The sequence below is a fragment of the Pongo pygmaeus genome, chromosome 5 (assembly GCF_028885625.2).
Source record: "Pongo pygmaeus isolate AG05252 chromosome 5, NHGRI_mPonPyg2-v2.0_pri, whole genome shotgun sequence".
NCBI classification, from domain to species: domain Eukaryota; kingdom Metazoa; phylum Chordata; class Mammalia; order Primates; family Hominidae; genus Pongo; species Pongo pygmaeus.
This window is the reverse complement of record NC_072378.2, coordinates 35015692-35031795: the sequence shown is the minus strand read 5'-3', so window position 1 is coordinate 35031795 and position 16104 is coordinate 35015692. Positions and strand designations below refer to the sequence as shown.

General features: G+C 40.2%; 1 protein-coding gene across 4 annotated transcripts in view; it reads left to right on the top strand.

Moving 5' to 3' along the window:
• The window catches only part of ILRUN (inflammation and lipid regulator with UBA-like and NBR1-like domains), a 111756-nt gene that overhangs the window by 33432 nt on the left and 62220 nt on the right, over positions 1–16104 (top strand). For all 4 annotated transcript variants that reach the window (XM_054490913.2, XM_054490916.2, XM_054490918.2 and 1 more), the window contains exon 2: positions 9698–9852. In XM_054490913.2, coding sequence (XP_054346888.1) covers positions 9698–9852 — 155 coding nt within the window. The remainder of the gene's footprint in view (positions 1–9697; positions 9853–16104) is intronic.

Here is a 16104-nt window from a genome sequence, read left to right as displayed (position 1 = left end):
TTTTTTTTTTTTTGAGATAGGATCTCACTCTGTCACCCAGGCTGGTGTGGAGTGGCATCATTAGGGCTCACTGTAGCCTTGAACTCCCGGGCTCAAGGGATCCTCCCACTGCAGCCTCCCAAGTAGCTGTGACTATAGGTGCACACCACCCTGTGTAGTCCCAGCCTGGCTAATTTTTAATTTTCTTTTAAATTTTATAGAGACAAGGTCTCACTGTATTGCCCAGGCTGGACCAATCTTGGGCTCAAGCAGTCCTCCTGCCTTGGCCTCCCAAAGTGCTGGGATTACAGGCGTGAGCCACCATGCCTGGCCCATCTTACCCATTTTTAAGTGTACTATTCCGTAGGGTGTTAAGTATATTCACATCATTTTGCAAACAATCTCCAGGATTCTTTCATCTTGCAAAACAGAAACTATGTGCTCATTAAACAGCTACCCACTTTCCATATAAGTATTTGACCTTTGTGATGGACTTATTTCACTTAGCATAAAATCCTCAAGGTTCATCCATAATGTTACGTGTTTCAGAATTTTCTTCCTTTTTAAGGCTAAATAATATCCCATTACATGTATAAATCACATATTGTTTATTTGTTCATTGGTCAGTGGACACTTGGGTTGCTTTCACCATTTGACTGTTATGAATAATGCTGCTCTGAACATGCATATTCTTTTTTAGAACTGCTTTCAGTTCTCTTAGATACCCAGAAGTGGGATTGCTAGATCTGAGTAAGTTTTAACTTAGTGCTCCAGCTTCTCTTCTATGTCTTTTTCTTTTTTTTTTTTTTTTTTGAGATGGAGTCTTGCTCTGTTCCCCAGGCTGGAGTGCAGTGGCGCGATCTCGGCTCACTGCAAGCTCTGCCTCCTGGGTTCACGCCATTCTCCTGCCTCAGCCTCCCAAATAGCTGGGACTACAGGCACCTGCCACCATGCCCAGCTAATTTTTTATATTTTTAGTAGAGACGGGGTTTCACTGTTTTAGCCAGGATAGTCTCAATCTCCTGACCTTGTGATCCGCCCGCCTCAGCCTCCCAAAGTGCTGGGATTACAGGCGTGAGCCACCGCGCCCGGCCTCTTCTATGTCTTTTAATTGGCTTTGTACCCTCCATTCAAACTCTCCCTAGAAGCCATTATACAATTTTTAGCTAATAATGGCCATACTGCCCAAAGTAATTTATAGATTCAATGCCATCCCCATCAAGCTACCAATGACTTTCTTCACAGAATTGGAAAAAACTAAAGTTCATATGGCACCAAAAAAGAGCCCGCATCGAGCCCGCATCGCCAAGTCAATCCTAAGCCAAAAGAGCAAAGCTGGAGGCATCACGCTACCTGACTTCAAACTATACTACAAGGCTACAGTAACCAAAACAGCATGGTACTGGTACCAAAACAGAGATGTAGATCAATGGAACAGAACAGAGCCCTCAGAAATAATGCCGCATATCTACAACTATCTGATCTTTGACAAACCTGAGAAAAACAAGCAATGGGGAAAGGATTCCCTATTTAATAAATGGTGCTGGGAAAACTGGCTAGCCATATGTAGAAAGCTGAAACTGGATCCCTTCCTTACACCTTATACAAAAATTAATTCAAGATGGATTAAAGACTTAAACGTTAGACCTAAAACCATAAAAACCCTAGAAGAAAACCTAGGCATTACCATTCAGGACATAGGCATGGGCAAGGACTTCATGTCTAACACACCAAAAGCAATGGCAACAAAAGCCAAAATTGGCAAGTGGGATCTAATTAAACTCAAGAGCTTCTGCACAGCAAAAGAAACTACCACAGAGTGAACAGGCAACCTACAAAATGGGAGAAAATTTTCGCAACCTACTCATCTGACAAAGGGCTAATATCCAGAATCTACAATGAACTCCAACAAATTTATAAGAAAAAAACAAACAACCCCATCAAAAAGTGGGCGAAGGACATGAACAGACATTTCTCAAAAGAAGACATTTATGCAGCCAAAAAACACATGAAAAAATGCTCACCATCACTGGCCATCAGAGAAATGCAAATCAAAACCACAATGAGATACCATCTCACCCCAGTTAGAATGGCAATCATTAAAAAGTCAGGAAACAACAGGTGCTGGAGAGGATGTGGAGAAATAGGAACACTTTTACACTGTTGGTGAGACTGTAAACTAGTTCAACCATTGTGGAAGTCAGTGTGGTGATTCCTCAGGGATCTAGAACTGGAAATACCATTTGACCCAGCCGTCCCATTACTGGGTGTGTACCCAAAGGACTATAAATCATGCTGCTATAAAGACACATGCACACGTATGTTTATTGCGGCACTATTCACAATAGCAAAGACTTGGAACCAACCCAAATGTCCAACAATGATAGACTGGATTAAGAAAATGTGGCACATATACACCATGGAATACTATGCAGCCATAAAAAATGATGAGTTCATGTCCTTTGTAGGGACATGGATGAAATTGGAAATCATCATTCTCAGTAAACTATCGCAAGAACAAAAAACCAAACACCGCATATTCTCACTCATAGGTGGGAATTGAAAATGAGAACACATGGACACAGGAAGGGGAACATCACACTCTGGAGACTGTTATGGGGTAGGGGGAGGGGGGAGGGATAGCTTTAGGAGATATACCTAATGCTAAATGACGAGTTAATGGGTGCAGCGCACCAGCATGGCACATGTATACATATGTAACTAACCTGCACATTGTGCACATGTACCCTAAAACTTAAAAGTATAATAATAATAAAATAAAAAAAGAGAAAGTAACAAACTTACTTCAAACTAGATAATGATAAAAGGGTTTCTTTAAGGATATTTTTATGTTGCACAGAACCAAAAGACAGAAATATGTTTGTGCTTCAGGAACAACTAGACTCAAGGACTTGAAATACCTTTAGGTTTCTTTCTCTGTGTGTTTTATCTAGATATTTGCAGTGGTCTTTTATCTCTGTTGAAGAGAGCCATGACTGTCCAGAGCTCTCAAATGTGTAGTTTATAGACCAGATACTATGAGAGAAACTTTCTCAGTTCCGGTTACAGATTTCTCAGTACCCCCACCTCCATGAGCCACCATGCCCGGCCCTTATAGAATATTTTAAAGAATTGTAGAGTGTATAGCCTTGTGCCTACCACCTAGATTCCACAATGGTTAACATTTTTGCCATATTTGCTTTCTTTATGTAAAATTTTTAAAAAATCATTTGAAAGTTGTAGACATTATATGACCCTTGATCTTTAAATGTTTCTGCATGTATTTTTTAAAAACAAGGATATTCTCATACATAACTATGTAATATTACCTAATACAATAATAAAACAATGCCACCACTTCCTTTCTTTTTTGTGGCAGAGTACTTATTTTTTATTTTCTACTTGGAAAATGGTATAGCTGCTGAAGACAAAAGGACCAGTTCTAAAAAGTAATAAAATTAATGGATCAATAAATAGCCAGGAAAAGAAGAGAGGAGAAACAATTTTAGATGCCATAGGGCTCTAAGAAGTAGATAAAATGTTGATATTAACTTTGTCCCTCCTCTGAATGTAATTTTCCACAAATTCTTTTTACTAGTTGTCTTCACATATTAAAGAGTATCTACGAGTACATTTTTAGGTTGACAGTATTGACCGTTGCCTTTAGCCCAACTCGAATTCCCTATTTGCAGTCATCTTTCTGTTTCAATGAAAGTCTTAGTTTCTTTCTAGGCTTTAAAATTCGTAGTAGATACAAGTATGTAATGTTTGGCCCCTCTTTTTGGTATTCCATGTTAGATTCCTCTCACATTGATTTTGGAAGGCCCTGGTTAAGAACATCTATTTTGCTGAACCTTTTTCCGGCCAAATTACCTTTTTGGTCATTCAGAGATAGTAAGGTCTTCTTGATTCTTGGTGGGTACATGGCTTTAGTAGCAATATTACTGGCATACCCCAGGTGAGGAAAACCCCTTGTGGTTCGGGATAAGTATCTCTTGAAGCCCTAAGATGCTGTTGTTCATGCCTGATAACATGGGTTCATTATTCTGTTTCCCATTTTAATTTGTGTCCAAATAAGGCTGGTAGTTTTCTTTTTCTCATAATTTGTGTTCTTTTGAGTTTCTCACTTGTTCAGAGAATAGAAAGAAAAGGTATCTAGTTTTTTTTTTTTTTTTCCTTGAGAATCTGAGCTAATGGCATTCCTTCTCTATTTCTGATTTTATTTATTTATTTATTTTTTTGACAGGGTCTCACTGTTGCCCAGGCTGGAGTGCAGTGGCGCAATCTCAGCTCACTGCAGCCTCACCCTCCTGGGATCAAGTGATCCTCCCACTTCAGCCCCCTGAGTGGCTGGGACTATAGGTGTACGCCACCATGCCTGGGGTTTCGCCACGTTACCTAGGCTAGTCTCGAACTTCTGGGCTGAAGTGATCCACCTGCCTCTGCGCCTCCCAAGGTGCTGGGATTATAGGCGTGAGTCACCACACCTGGCCTGGTTTTCTTAACTGTTTTCTACCGCCATATTTTTGAATGATGTTTCTGGCCTCATATAAATATATAGATGATTTTTCTTCCTAAGACTGCCTTATGGGCTGGGCGTGGTGGGTCACACCTGTAATCCCAGCACTTTGGGAGGCCAAAGCGGGTGAATCACCTGAGGTTGGGAGTTCGAGACCAACCTGACCAACGTGGAGAAACCCCGTCTCTACTAAAAATACAAAATTAGCCGAGCGTGGTGGCGCATGCCTGTAATCCCAGCTACTCCGGAGGCTGAGGCAGGAGAATCGCTTGAACCCAGGAGGTGGAGGTTGCAGTGAGCCGAGATAGCACCACTGCACTCCAGCCTGGGGACAGAGTGAGACTCCATTAAAAAAAAAAAAAAAAAAAAAAAAAAAAGACTGCCTTATTTATGTATATATACAACAAAAATAAATGTTCTATGTTTGTGAATATATGCAAGATCAATTCTCTAAAGAATTCAGTTTAATGGGGGTTACAATTCATTTATAGAATTCATAATGGTAATTAGTATGTTAAGAAAATCAGATGTTCAGAGTGTTATATAATTGGAAAATTCTGGGTGGGTTAAAACTTTTGAATAGGTGTGGCTCTGAATTCTAATAATTGCCTAGCCTAGGGCAAATTAACCTCACCTGTCAGTGCCTCAGTAGCCTCATCTATAAAATGAAGGTTGGATAGAGTTGTATTTTATCAGGAAACATGTCAGTGTTACCAAATTCTTCTCCAGTTCGGGTTAACTTCATTGTCTGTGCAGTTGAAACTGTGCTGTGTACCAAGCCCATCTTTCACCCTAAGCAGGAAAAGCTGCTTTGGGCCCATAGCCTCTGTGCAAGAGGCATTTGGAGTTAACCTTTCTTTGAATGTCCCTGGTTAGCTATAGACTATAAACACTGAAGGCAAGGGCCATGCCTGTCTTGCAATTTGCTGTATCCCTAATGCTCCAGGCCAGGTGCCCGGCACAAGGGTAAATGCTCGTTCATTAAATATTTGTTGAATGAATGACTGCCAACCGGGACATTTGCATACATTGCCTCTGCAATCTTCACAGCCAACATTATAATGAAATAGGTAGTATCAACTCAGTTTTGCAGATGAGTAAAACTGATGGGGAAAGGCTTAGCTGCTTGTTCAAAACCCCACAGCCAAGAGTTGGAGCTGACTCTAAAGATCACAGTCTTTTTTTTCTTAAGATGGAGTCTTGCCCTGTTGCCCAGGCTGGAGTGCAGTGGCGCAATCTCAGCTCACTGCAAACTCTGCCTCCTGAGGTTCAAGCAGTTCTCCTGACTCAGCCTCCCGAGTAGCTGGGATTACAGGCACCTACCACCATGCCCAGCTAATTTTTGTATTTTTAGTAGAGACAAGGTTTCTCCATGTTGGCCAGGCTGGTCTCGAACTGACCTCAGGCGATCTGCCCGCCTCGGCCTCCCAAAGTGCTGGGATTATAGGTGTGAGCCACTGCGTCCGGCCTAAAGCCCATACTCTTAAAAAAAAAAAAAAGAAAAGAAAAATTATTTCATTGTGGTAAAATCTGCATGACATGAAATTTACCATTTTAACCATTTTAAGTATACAGTTCTGTGGCATTAACTATATTGGCAGCGTGCAGCTATTACCATCATCCATCTTTTTTTTTTGAGACAGAGTCTCACTCTCTTGCCCAGGTCAGAGTGAGTGCAGTGGCACAATTTCGGAGGCATTGCAACCTCCGCCTCCTGGATTTAAGCAATTCGCCTATCTCATCCTCCCAAGTAGCTCATTACAGGCATGCACAACGCCCAGCTAATTTTTGTATTTTTTGTAGAGACGAGGTTTCACCATGTTGGCCAGGCTGGTCTCGAACTCCTGACCTCAAGTGATCTGCCCTCCTCTGCCTCCCAAAGTGTTGGGATTACAGGCGTGAGTCACCACTTCCGGCACCAGCATCCATCTTAATCTGTGCTTTTTTTCACTGTTAACGTTGCCTGTGTTTGTTCTTCACGGTACTTTTAACCATCTGAAATTAGATTTAAAACTTTTTTGAGCAGAAACACTGAAGCAATCTGGAGGTTTAAACTTTCAGACTGCACTGAATGCTGGGTCAATGTTTTCCCTTTCCCATCACCTCAGCCAGCTCCATTTCATGAAGAATTTCTTGTTGGCTAATAATAGCTGAGTATGTTGTTTTGAACAGGAATACCTGCTATCATGTCTACTTTCTGACACTGAGTTGGAGCTGTTTGGTCTATGCCTGCTGTTGCTCAGCCTAGTGGGCCAGTAATTTAAATGCTCTGAACTCTGAGAAGCTGTGTACCCCACATTTGTAGCTGTGTACCTGCTCGATGGGTTAGATCACTTGGGCTGAAGTCCACTTTCTGCCTTGTACATGGGACATGAATTTGCTTTGTCATCCTCTCCAGCTTCCTGCCAGGATTCCAGTTCGCTGCTTTCAGTTTCAGTTTGGGGTTTAAAAATGTTTCTTAATCTTTCTCTGGCTGAATTACCTGTATAATACACATACAAATAAGCTTTGACTGTGGGATAAGTTGGAAATGTGTGAAAGGAGATTTGAGGATAGGAATGGATCTGCCTAAGTTGGGTAGCTTGACTTTCCCACTTACTAGTGTTCCTAGTGCAGTGGTCTTGAAGTCCTGTCCTGATGGCAGAGCCAAAGGGTGAAATATGACACAAGCTGGGGATGAGAATTGGCAATTGTCCTGAGTGCACAAATAGTTTCTTCCCTCCAAAACATATTTTGCAGCCAAGTGAACAGAAAACAATTCAGCAGGCTACTTACTGAAGACCTGCTGCAAAAAAATTCTCTTTTCAAAAAGGTAGACATACAGCTTTTCCAAAATGTTTTCAAAAGAGCAAATTGCAAACTACGCTTATTTTTCTCCCATATTCTCCCTGATCCATAAGTGTAATGCTAATTCCAGATATACTTCTAAGCCTGTTTGTGGATGGTAGGGGCTGGATTTCCCCAAGTTTGACCAGTCACAAACATCCTTCACTTTAGATCACTGTCAGCTAGGCAGGAAACTGCTGAGAAGACTCAAGTCCAAGCTTTGTATTGAATAGTCAAGCAAACAGGTGCAGTTTGGCCCCAGCCCAGCTCTCTTTATGTAAATATTACCAAGCTCATATACCATAGGCAGGCCATTGGTATTGTAATTTTAGTCATTACTGACTAATATGACAGGCCACCATTGCATGATGCTTGACCTCAGGTACCTGCTCTAAATATAGCCTTCCTTTCTGGCAACTGCAAGCACCTGGAGGAGCAGGCAGGCCCCCAGTAGAAAATTATTTGCTGTTATTAGCATTTCTTTTGATCAGTTGTGTACTGTCAGAGCTTGTTTCATGCTACGTTTATGTATAATTAAAAACAGCTCAGTGGATTCGTTAGTTTATGGTTGGATTATGTTTAGAAACATGCAGTTTGGATTGTTATATAGTGTGGGAAGTGGAGATGATGTCATTGGTTTGAGTAAGACCAGAAGAGAAGCAGATAATGTAATTACCAACAATTTCCTTGATCTCTGTGATGAACACAGCTTACCGAAACCCTTTAGTGGCCCTTGGTTTCTGGCACTGATAACCAAGCTGACAATCACGCGCTTCTGCTCAATTGGGAACTCTGGCTTATGTGCTTGGTAGTTCCTTCTGATGAAAGGGGATTTGTGAGTAATTAAAAAGAACACCAACATTTACAAATAATACTTCCAAAAAAGAAACTACAAATGGCTCTTTTTTTTTTTTTTTTTTTTGAGACGGAGTCTGGCACTGTTGCCCGGGCTGGAGTGCAATGGTGCTATCTCAGCTCACTGCAACCTCAACCTCCCGGGTTCAAGCGATTCTACTGCCTCAGCCTCCTGAGTAGCTGAGATTACAGGCGCCCACCACCGTGCCCGGCTAATTTTTTGTACTTTTTTTAGTAGAGACGGGTTTCACTATGTTGGCCAGGCTGATCATGAACTCCTGACCCCGTGATCTGCCCACCTCGGCCTCCCAAAGTGCTGGGATTACAGGCGTGAGCCACTGAGCCCAGCCTTTACAAATGGCTCTTAAACCTGTAAAAAGATACTCAGCCTCTCAAGATCTCACTGAGATATATATTTTTTTAACCTATTAGATGGGAGAAATCCAAAATGTTAGAGAAACACCACTGATGAGCAAGTGGGGAAAATAGGCATACTCTTATATTCTTGGTGGGACCATTAGCGTACAACTTTTATTGAGGGAAGGTTGGATATATTTATTAAAACCACAAACTCTGGCACAGCAGTATCACTTAATAGGAATTTATCTCACAGATTGTATACACTTGCAAGTATACAAAACTGTGCTTAAGCTTATTTATGAAGAGTTCATGACTGGAAACAAACTCAAAAGTCAACTGGTTAAATGATGATTCATCTGTATAGTGGTTACAGCTGTAAAAAACAATGAGGATGCTCTTTATGTACTAACAGATGTTTTCAAGATACAGTATTAAGAGAATAAAGCAAAGGGCATTGTATATTATGCTACCATTTGTATAAAAAAGGGGGAAAATAAGATTGTATATCATGTTTGCTTGAATGTGTATAAGAAAGTTCTGGAAGGATATTTAAGAAAGTAATATGAACAGTTATATCTGTGTGTGTAGAGGAAAAAAGAGAACATGGTTTTCTGTATTATGTGCACATATTAACTTTATTTTAAAAAGTGAAGCTTCTGGCTGGGCTCAGTGGCTCATGCCTATAATCCTAGCACTTTGGGAGGCTGAGATGGATGGATCGCTTGAGCTCGAGAGTTCAAGACTAGCCTGGGCAACATGGCTGCCTCTCTCTCTTTTTTTAAATATTAACAAATAATAATAATACAAAATAAAAAGTAGTGCTTCTTTGAATTCTGTAGTTATAGAGCTCTCTTTTAATTGATTTCTTTACTCATTCTTGTTTTCCTTTGGGTAACAAGGGAGATTTCCTCATACTATTGCTGATGGTACTAATGTTTGTTACTTTCTATGTGGGAAGAAAGTGATACACAAATTTGTTGGTCCTGGTGTTTTTCCTATTGTTCCTCAGCCAGAATAGAAGGCTTTAAAGATGTGTATACCAGGAACCTCAGGTTCTGTGACAAACCCTAAGAAACAGGCTTTTTCCTTTTGTTTAACAATTAGGATAATATCATCTGGACAGTACTGAAGTCTGTTGCCTTTTCTCTTTTACTGTAGGAACCTACAAGCAGCAATTGGCGCCTATTATGACTTTGAGAGCCCAAACATCAGTGTGCCCTCTATGTCCTTTGTTGAAGATGTCACCATAGGAGAAGGGGAGTCAATACCTCCGGATACTCAGTTTGTAAAAACATGGCGGATCCAGAATTCTGGTAAGTACATAATGGGCAATCCTCCTTTGCCTAGTTTTCATTTTCTTAATAGTTAAATAAGAAGGAAATGTTTTAGCTTATGTATGTGATTGTGTAACTGCGAGCTTTCTCTTACACATGATATGTAGTATTTTCTTGTACTGGTGTGATGACCAAACATTAGTGAAATATCTCCTGCTCTAAAGTAGGAAGAAGAATTTATGTCTCATGCTTCTAAGCCACCTGTAACTTAATGGCATCTAAACACAATCCAATATTGGTTTTGTTACTAGGAACTAAACTTGTATATGATGGGGTATTGTCTCCACCTGTACAGTTTTACTTCATCACTTTATTTCTGCTCTAATTAATCTTCCAGTCATTTCCAGCAGGCTAGAGGAGGTATATCCTTGAATAGAACAAGGTAGTTGGAAAGAGCTGTGAGCATCTGCTCTTTTGAAAGCTCTTTTTTTTTTTGTTTGCAACCACAAGGATGATTGTCTCTGAAATTTCATTAGGATATCTGAGACATTAATACCACTTTGAAAAATAGGGTAGGAAATATGGGAATTTGCTCAAAATGGGAGACAGAGAAATTGTTGGTTTAAAAAAATATATATACAGATTGGGTGTGGTAGCTCACACACAGAATCCCAGCACTTTTTTTTTTTTTTTTTTGGAGACAGCATCTCACTCTGTTGCCCAGGCTGGAGTGCAATGTTGTGATCATGGCTCACTATAGCCTTAACCTCTTGGGCTCAGGCGATCCTCCTGCCTCAGCCTCTCCTGAGTAGCTGGGTCCACAGGCGTGCACTACTGTGCCCAGCTAATTTTTTAATTGTAGAGATGGAGTCTTCCTGGGTTGCCCAGGCTGATCTCGAACTCTTGGGCTCAAGCTGTCCTCTCACTTGGATAACTGAGATTACATATGTGGACACTGCACATGGCCTCCCAGCACTTTTACGGTCAAGGCAGGAGGATCACTTGAGCCCAGGAGTTTAAGACCAGCTTTGGCAATGTAGCGAGATCCTGTCTCTACAAACACTAAAAAGAAAAAAATACAAGAAAAACATTGTTTTGATGTACTGCAGCCTCTTTTAAGACAAACTAGAAATAAGTTAACCATAGGCTGAGCATGGTGGCTCATGCCTGTAATCCCAGTTTTGGGAGGCCGAGGTGGGAGGATCACTTGAGATGAGGAGTTGGAGACCAGTTGGGCCAACATGATGAAACCCCATCTAAAAATACAAAAATTAGCTGGGTATGGTGTTGGGCACCTTTAATCCCAGCTACTTGGGAGGCTGAGGCAGGAGAATTGCTTGAACCCAGGAGGTGGAGGTTGCAGTGAGCTGAAATCATGCCACTGCACTCCAGGCTGGGTGACAGAGTGAGATTCCGCCTCAAAAAAAATTAAATAAAAATAAAAATAAATTAATTAATTAACCATAGTTCTTTGAAAATAGTGTCTATGTGTCTAAATTTTTGTTTTTCTTTCTTTCTTTCTTTCTTTTTTTTTAAAGACAAGGTCTCACTCTGTCACCCAGGCTGGGAGTGCAGTGGCGCAATCTTGGCCTCCTGGGCTCAAATGATCCTCTTACCTTGGCCTCTTGAGTAGTTGGGATTACAGATGTGAGCCACCGCACCATGCCTGGCTAATTTTTAAAGTTTTTGTAGAAATAGGGTTTCATTGTGTTGCTCAGGCTATTCTCATACGCCTGGGCTCACACGATCCTCCCACCTTGGCCTTCTAAAATGCTGGGATTACAGGCATGAACCACTGCACCTGGCCTTAAATTATTTTCTAATGACTTTTGGGGGCAGGGGTTGGGTTTTGTATTTCTTGTCACATCTAATGACAATTTATGTTGACTGGTTGAGGGTGTTTTAACTTTCTTATCATTAATGAGAACTTCAGAGAAAAATTCTGAGAGATGGAAAACTAGGCTAAAAATATGTGTTTGTGGGGGTGCCCTGTCTAGCAAGTTAATTTTATATGAGATGATTTAAAACTCTGAGGACTCAAATAAACCTATAAAAGTGACCTTTTATTGATTTGGTTTACTTTTCAGTTCTTTACAATTCAGTTCTTTATGATGGGGAAAGACCGGCTAGACCAGCCTTTTATGTAAGAATGTACCAAATTGAATTGTTATTCTTAGTTTTTCTGGCATATTTAGAAGTAACTCACCTTTGGAGGCAAGTTCAGTGTGTCATTGACCAAACACATAGTTTGGACTGACCCAGTGTTGTGGATGACTCAGGACACCTGTGGCTTTGTAAAATTTCATTCGCCCCCTTTCCTTTTTAGTTATAACAGTTAGTTATAACAGTTAGTTTGGGAGGTACATGGTAATAGAGGAAAATAGCCATATTTTCTATTTTTGTTGAAATTCTTACTTGTTCAAAGTCTAATTTACTTTACTTTGCCTAATTTCTGTCTTACCTTGCTTGATTTGGCCTGCTTTTAAAAAAATATCAAGATAGTTTCTTCGTTTTATACTAGCTTTTATTAGTCATGTTTTTATTCTGAATTTAAAACCTGCTGTGTTACTGATCAAAAATGCTTTCAGAGGCTGGGTGCAGTGGCTCACACCTGTAATCCCAGCACTTTGGGAGGCCAAGGTGGGCAGATCACTTGAGGTCAAGAGTTCAAGACTAGCCTGGCCAACATGGCAAAACCCTGTCTACTAAAAATACAAAAAATTAGCTGGGCATGGTGTTGCACGCCTGTAGTCCCAGCTACTCGGGAGGCTGAGACACAAGAATCACTTGAACCCAGGAGGCAGAGGTTGTAGTGAGCCAAGATCGCGCTGCTGCACTCCAGCCTGGGCAACAGAGCCAGACTCCATCTCAAAAAAAAAAAAAAAGTTTTTTGGAATCTACCAGTGAGATAGATAGATAGATAGGTAGATAGATAGATAGATAGATAAAAATTTTTTTTTAATAAATGAGGTTTGTTTGGAAAGTGTGACTTGAATTCAAGTTTTATTTGTTTATTTTAAAGTGAAGTCAGTACCTTGTTTACTTATAGTGAAAACAGTGAAAATGGCCTGGCTTTCTGTGAGCTCTTTAGTGTTTTTGAATACTGAAAGTTGTTAGAGTACTGTTGAAATGTTTTAAATACCATCTTGTGGCAGACTAACCATTTTATATTTCAAAAAGCCTCTTGATATATCTACTTACTAGACTGTTACTTGGGTTAATGGGGAGCTTTGGGAGGTTGATATGTAGTAGTTAGACTGTCAAATCAGAACCCCCAAAGCCTACCTTTCACGTTGACTTACAAAAATCTCTCTTGGTGGGCCTGACTGCTTTTCCCCTCTGCATTTGCTTTGTAACCTCAGTTTAAAACAGCTTCTGAATCTCTTCCCTTGTGTGAAAGGGCATTCTTGTGCCTGAACAGGTCTTGAAAGGTTAGGTAGCAGTTGCTAGAGATTTTATCTTTCAAGGTGCTTTGCATAAATAGGTTTTCTCTTCTGGAAGTTGTCCCCCCAGCTGTAGAGTAGTTTTAATCTATAAATTGGATGTTTTCCATTTGGTTAAGGAGAATCTGGCCACCCATAACTGAGTATCAGGCATGTTATTTGAGAGAAGAAGAACATGCATGTGCACGGGTTCTTTGGCATCATCATAATCTGGCCTGAGTTATTTCTGTAAATAGAGTAGTAACATAGAAGTAGGGCAGGCCTTGGCAATTTTTCCTCTGGCTGTCTTACTCTCATTCATAACCTCCCTAAGAAATAAGCACTCACTGAAAGAGCTACATAAATAATAATTTTCATGGCACTTCTGTCTTGTCATGTTTTAGGCGTGCTGGGCATGCAAATATACCACAGATGAGACTGATAGGAATCGCATATAGTTGTCCCAATAGCTTTCCCGAAGAAGGCGAATGTCGCACACTGTTTAAAATTAAATTCCTGGCCAGGCATGGTGGCTCAACCCTGTGATCCCACTACTTTGGGAGGCTGAGGCGGGCGGATCACCTGAGGTCAGGAGTTCAAGACCAGCCTGGCCAACATGGTGAAACCCCATCTCTACTAAAAACCCCATCTCTACTAAAACTACAAAAAAATTAGCCAGGCATGGTGGCGGGCACCTGTAATCCCACCTATTCGGGAGGCTGAGGCAGGAGAATTGCATGAACCTGGGAGGTGGAGGTTGCAGTGAGCTGAGACCGTGCCACTGCACTCCAGCCTGGGCGGCAGAGACTCCGTGTCATAAATAAATAAATAAATATAAAATAAAATTAAACTCCTAATATTTTTTAAGTCCTTAGATTTAGATTTGCAAAAACAGAACTGAGATATTTAATAACATAGATGCAAAATTCTAGGATTCAGACTTCTGTCACTGTGGAAGCATTGGAAGCTTAGTAAACCTGAGCAGGAAACTTTGGGAGTTAAAATGAAAATTTAAAACTGTCCCTCTAAAAATATGAGTTGACAGAATAATTCTCTTTACCAGCACCTAGAGCTTCTCAGTTGTTATACTACCATGCTCTGTTGTACAATTGTAGTGAATATTAGGCTGTGCATGTTATGATAACCCTAGTGTTTCTCTGACTTTGATGAAATTTTTGTGATTGTCATATGAGAGGGTATCTTGGGCATATTGATCCAGAGTCGTCTTTATTTTTTGAACGTCATAGAAGTGAATATAAAGGGATGGGAAAAGAACTTGAGAAAGAACATTTATTTCCCCCATTTTTCTTTTAGTGCGTTAAAATAGTTAGCTTTCTACCTTTCTCTTCAGTATGATTCTAGAGAAGATAATTTTGCTTCTTTCATTCAACACATTTTATTATGTTCCAGTCACTTTATTAGGTACAAGGGAGAAATGGTCACAAGATTGATGAAGGTTTCTGCTTTCATGGAGCTTAATATGAAATGCAGTGTCCACACTTATAAGGGTTAAAAAGGAGATCATCATTAAGGTTTGTCTTCTGCATTGCTATTTGGATATTCCTTACTGTCTCCAGACTATTTCTATAATTGTATATACTTACTAAGTCCCAGGATTTCTGGGACTGTTGGACTTTTGATTTTTGTGATGCTTGCTACCATCTCAAAATTGTAACATGACAGGGTTTTTTTGTTTTTGTTTTTACTTTATTTTAAAAAATAAAGTGATATTTCATATCTGGAGAATTACAGCCTTAATTATATACTTGATTGTGATACTTAACTAGGAACATCATAAAACACAGATTAGTCTTTCTTCTAGATAGAAATCTATCCCCCATTAATCCAGTTTGCAACTGAGACTTAATTTGGAGCCCAGTTCTATTATACTTCTCGAATTCAGATTTCAGGTATGCTTAGTGTAGTCCAGACAACTCACTGGTATTTCCCTTCCTTCTGTATCAAACATCAATATCTTTGACCTTTTCAGAGTTACCTGACCTAACAGTTGTGACTATAAGAATTATATGTATCATTGATAACGCTCAGAAGGCAGATGATTGGTTTTTCACTTCATAGCCAAAGAACACTTCAGAGTTGTTGGTGGATAACTCTTCTAGCCCAGAGGTTCTTTAAATACTCCACTGAGAAGTAATAGGTATCTGGAGTACCAAGAAGGGCAGGACCCTAGCCAAATGCCAGTGTTTAATGTTACCCATTTAATGTTTTACTGACTAACTCAGTTTCTCTGGAATGTAGCAGCACTCCTTTTGCACAGCTAAGATGACCCAATCATCTCAGCTGCTTGTGGTTGTGCCTAAGAGAGCTAAGTCTTTTTCACACCCAGTCTTGGTTTACCTTATTTTCTTATAAGTTCAAAAAACAGACACATTGTTGGGTTTTCATATAAACAGACATTATCTTGTTGCAGGTGTATGTGTATGTGTGTGTATGTGTGTATCTTAAAGAATAACTGTGAATTCAGCCCCATGAGAGTAGTATAATTTTTCTCTTGGATTTTGGTCTTTAAGGAGACTGACATTTTGTAAGGTGCTTCATGTCAGCTACTATTCTGCTTGTTGTAAGACAAACAGGCTTTTGCCAGACCTCAGAAATGAAAAAGATAAATTGCGTGTATTGTCAGTATATCATCCACAACCTTTCCATCAGCAGTGGTTGCCCTTTATAGGGTTAACTTAGGACATTTTGTTGGCAAATTTTTTTAAAAGAAGGTATGCTAAAACATAGTGGCCACTGCTTTAGCTGCTACCCCTTAAGACCCAAGGAGCACAGAGGGTACCATTCATAATGGAGCTGAGATCTCAGGAGTAGAACTCTGGTTGCCTTTCCCTGTCTGGTTTCTTTCCAG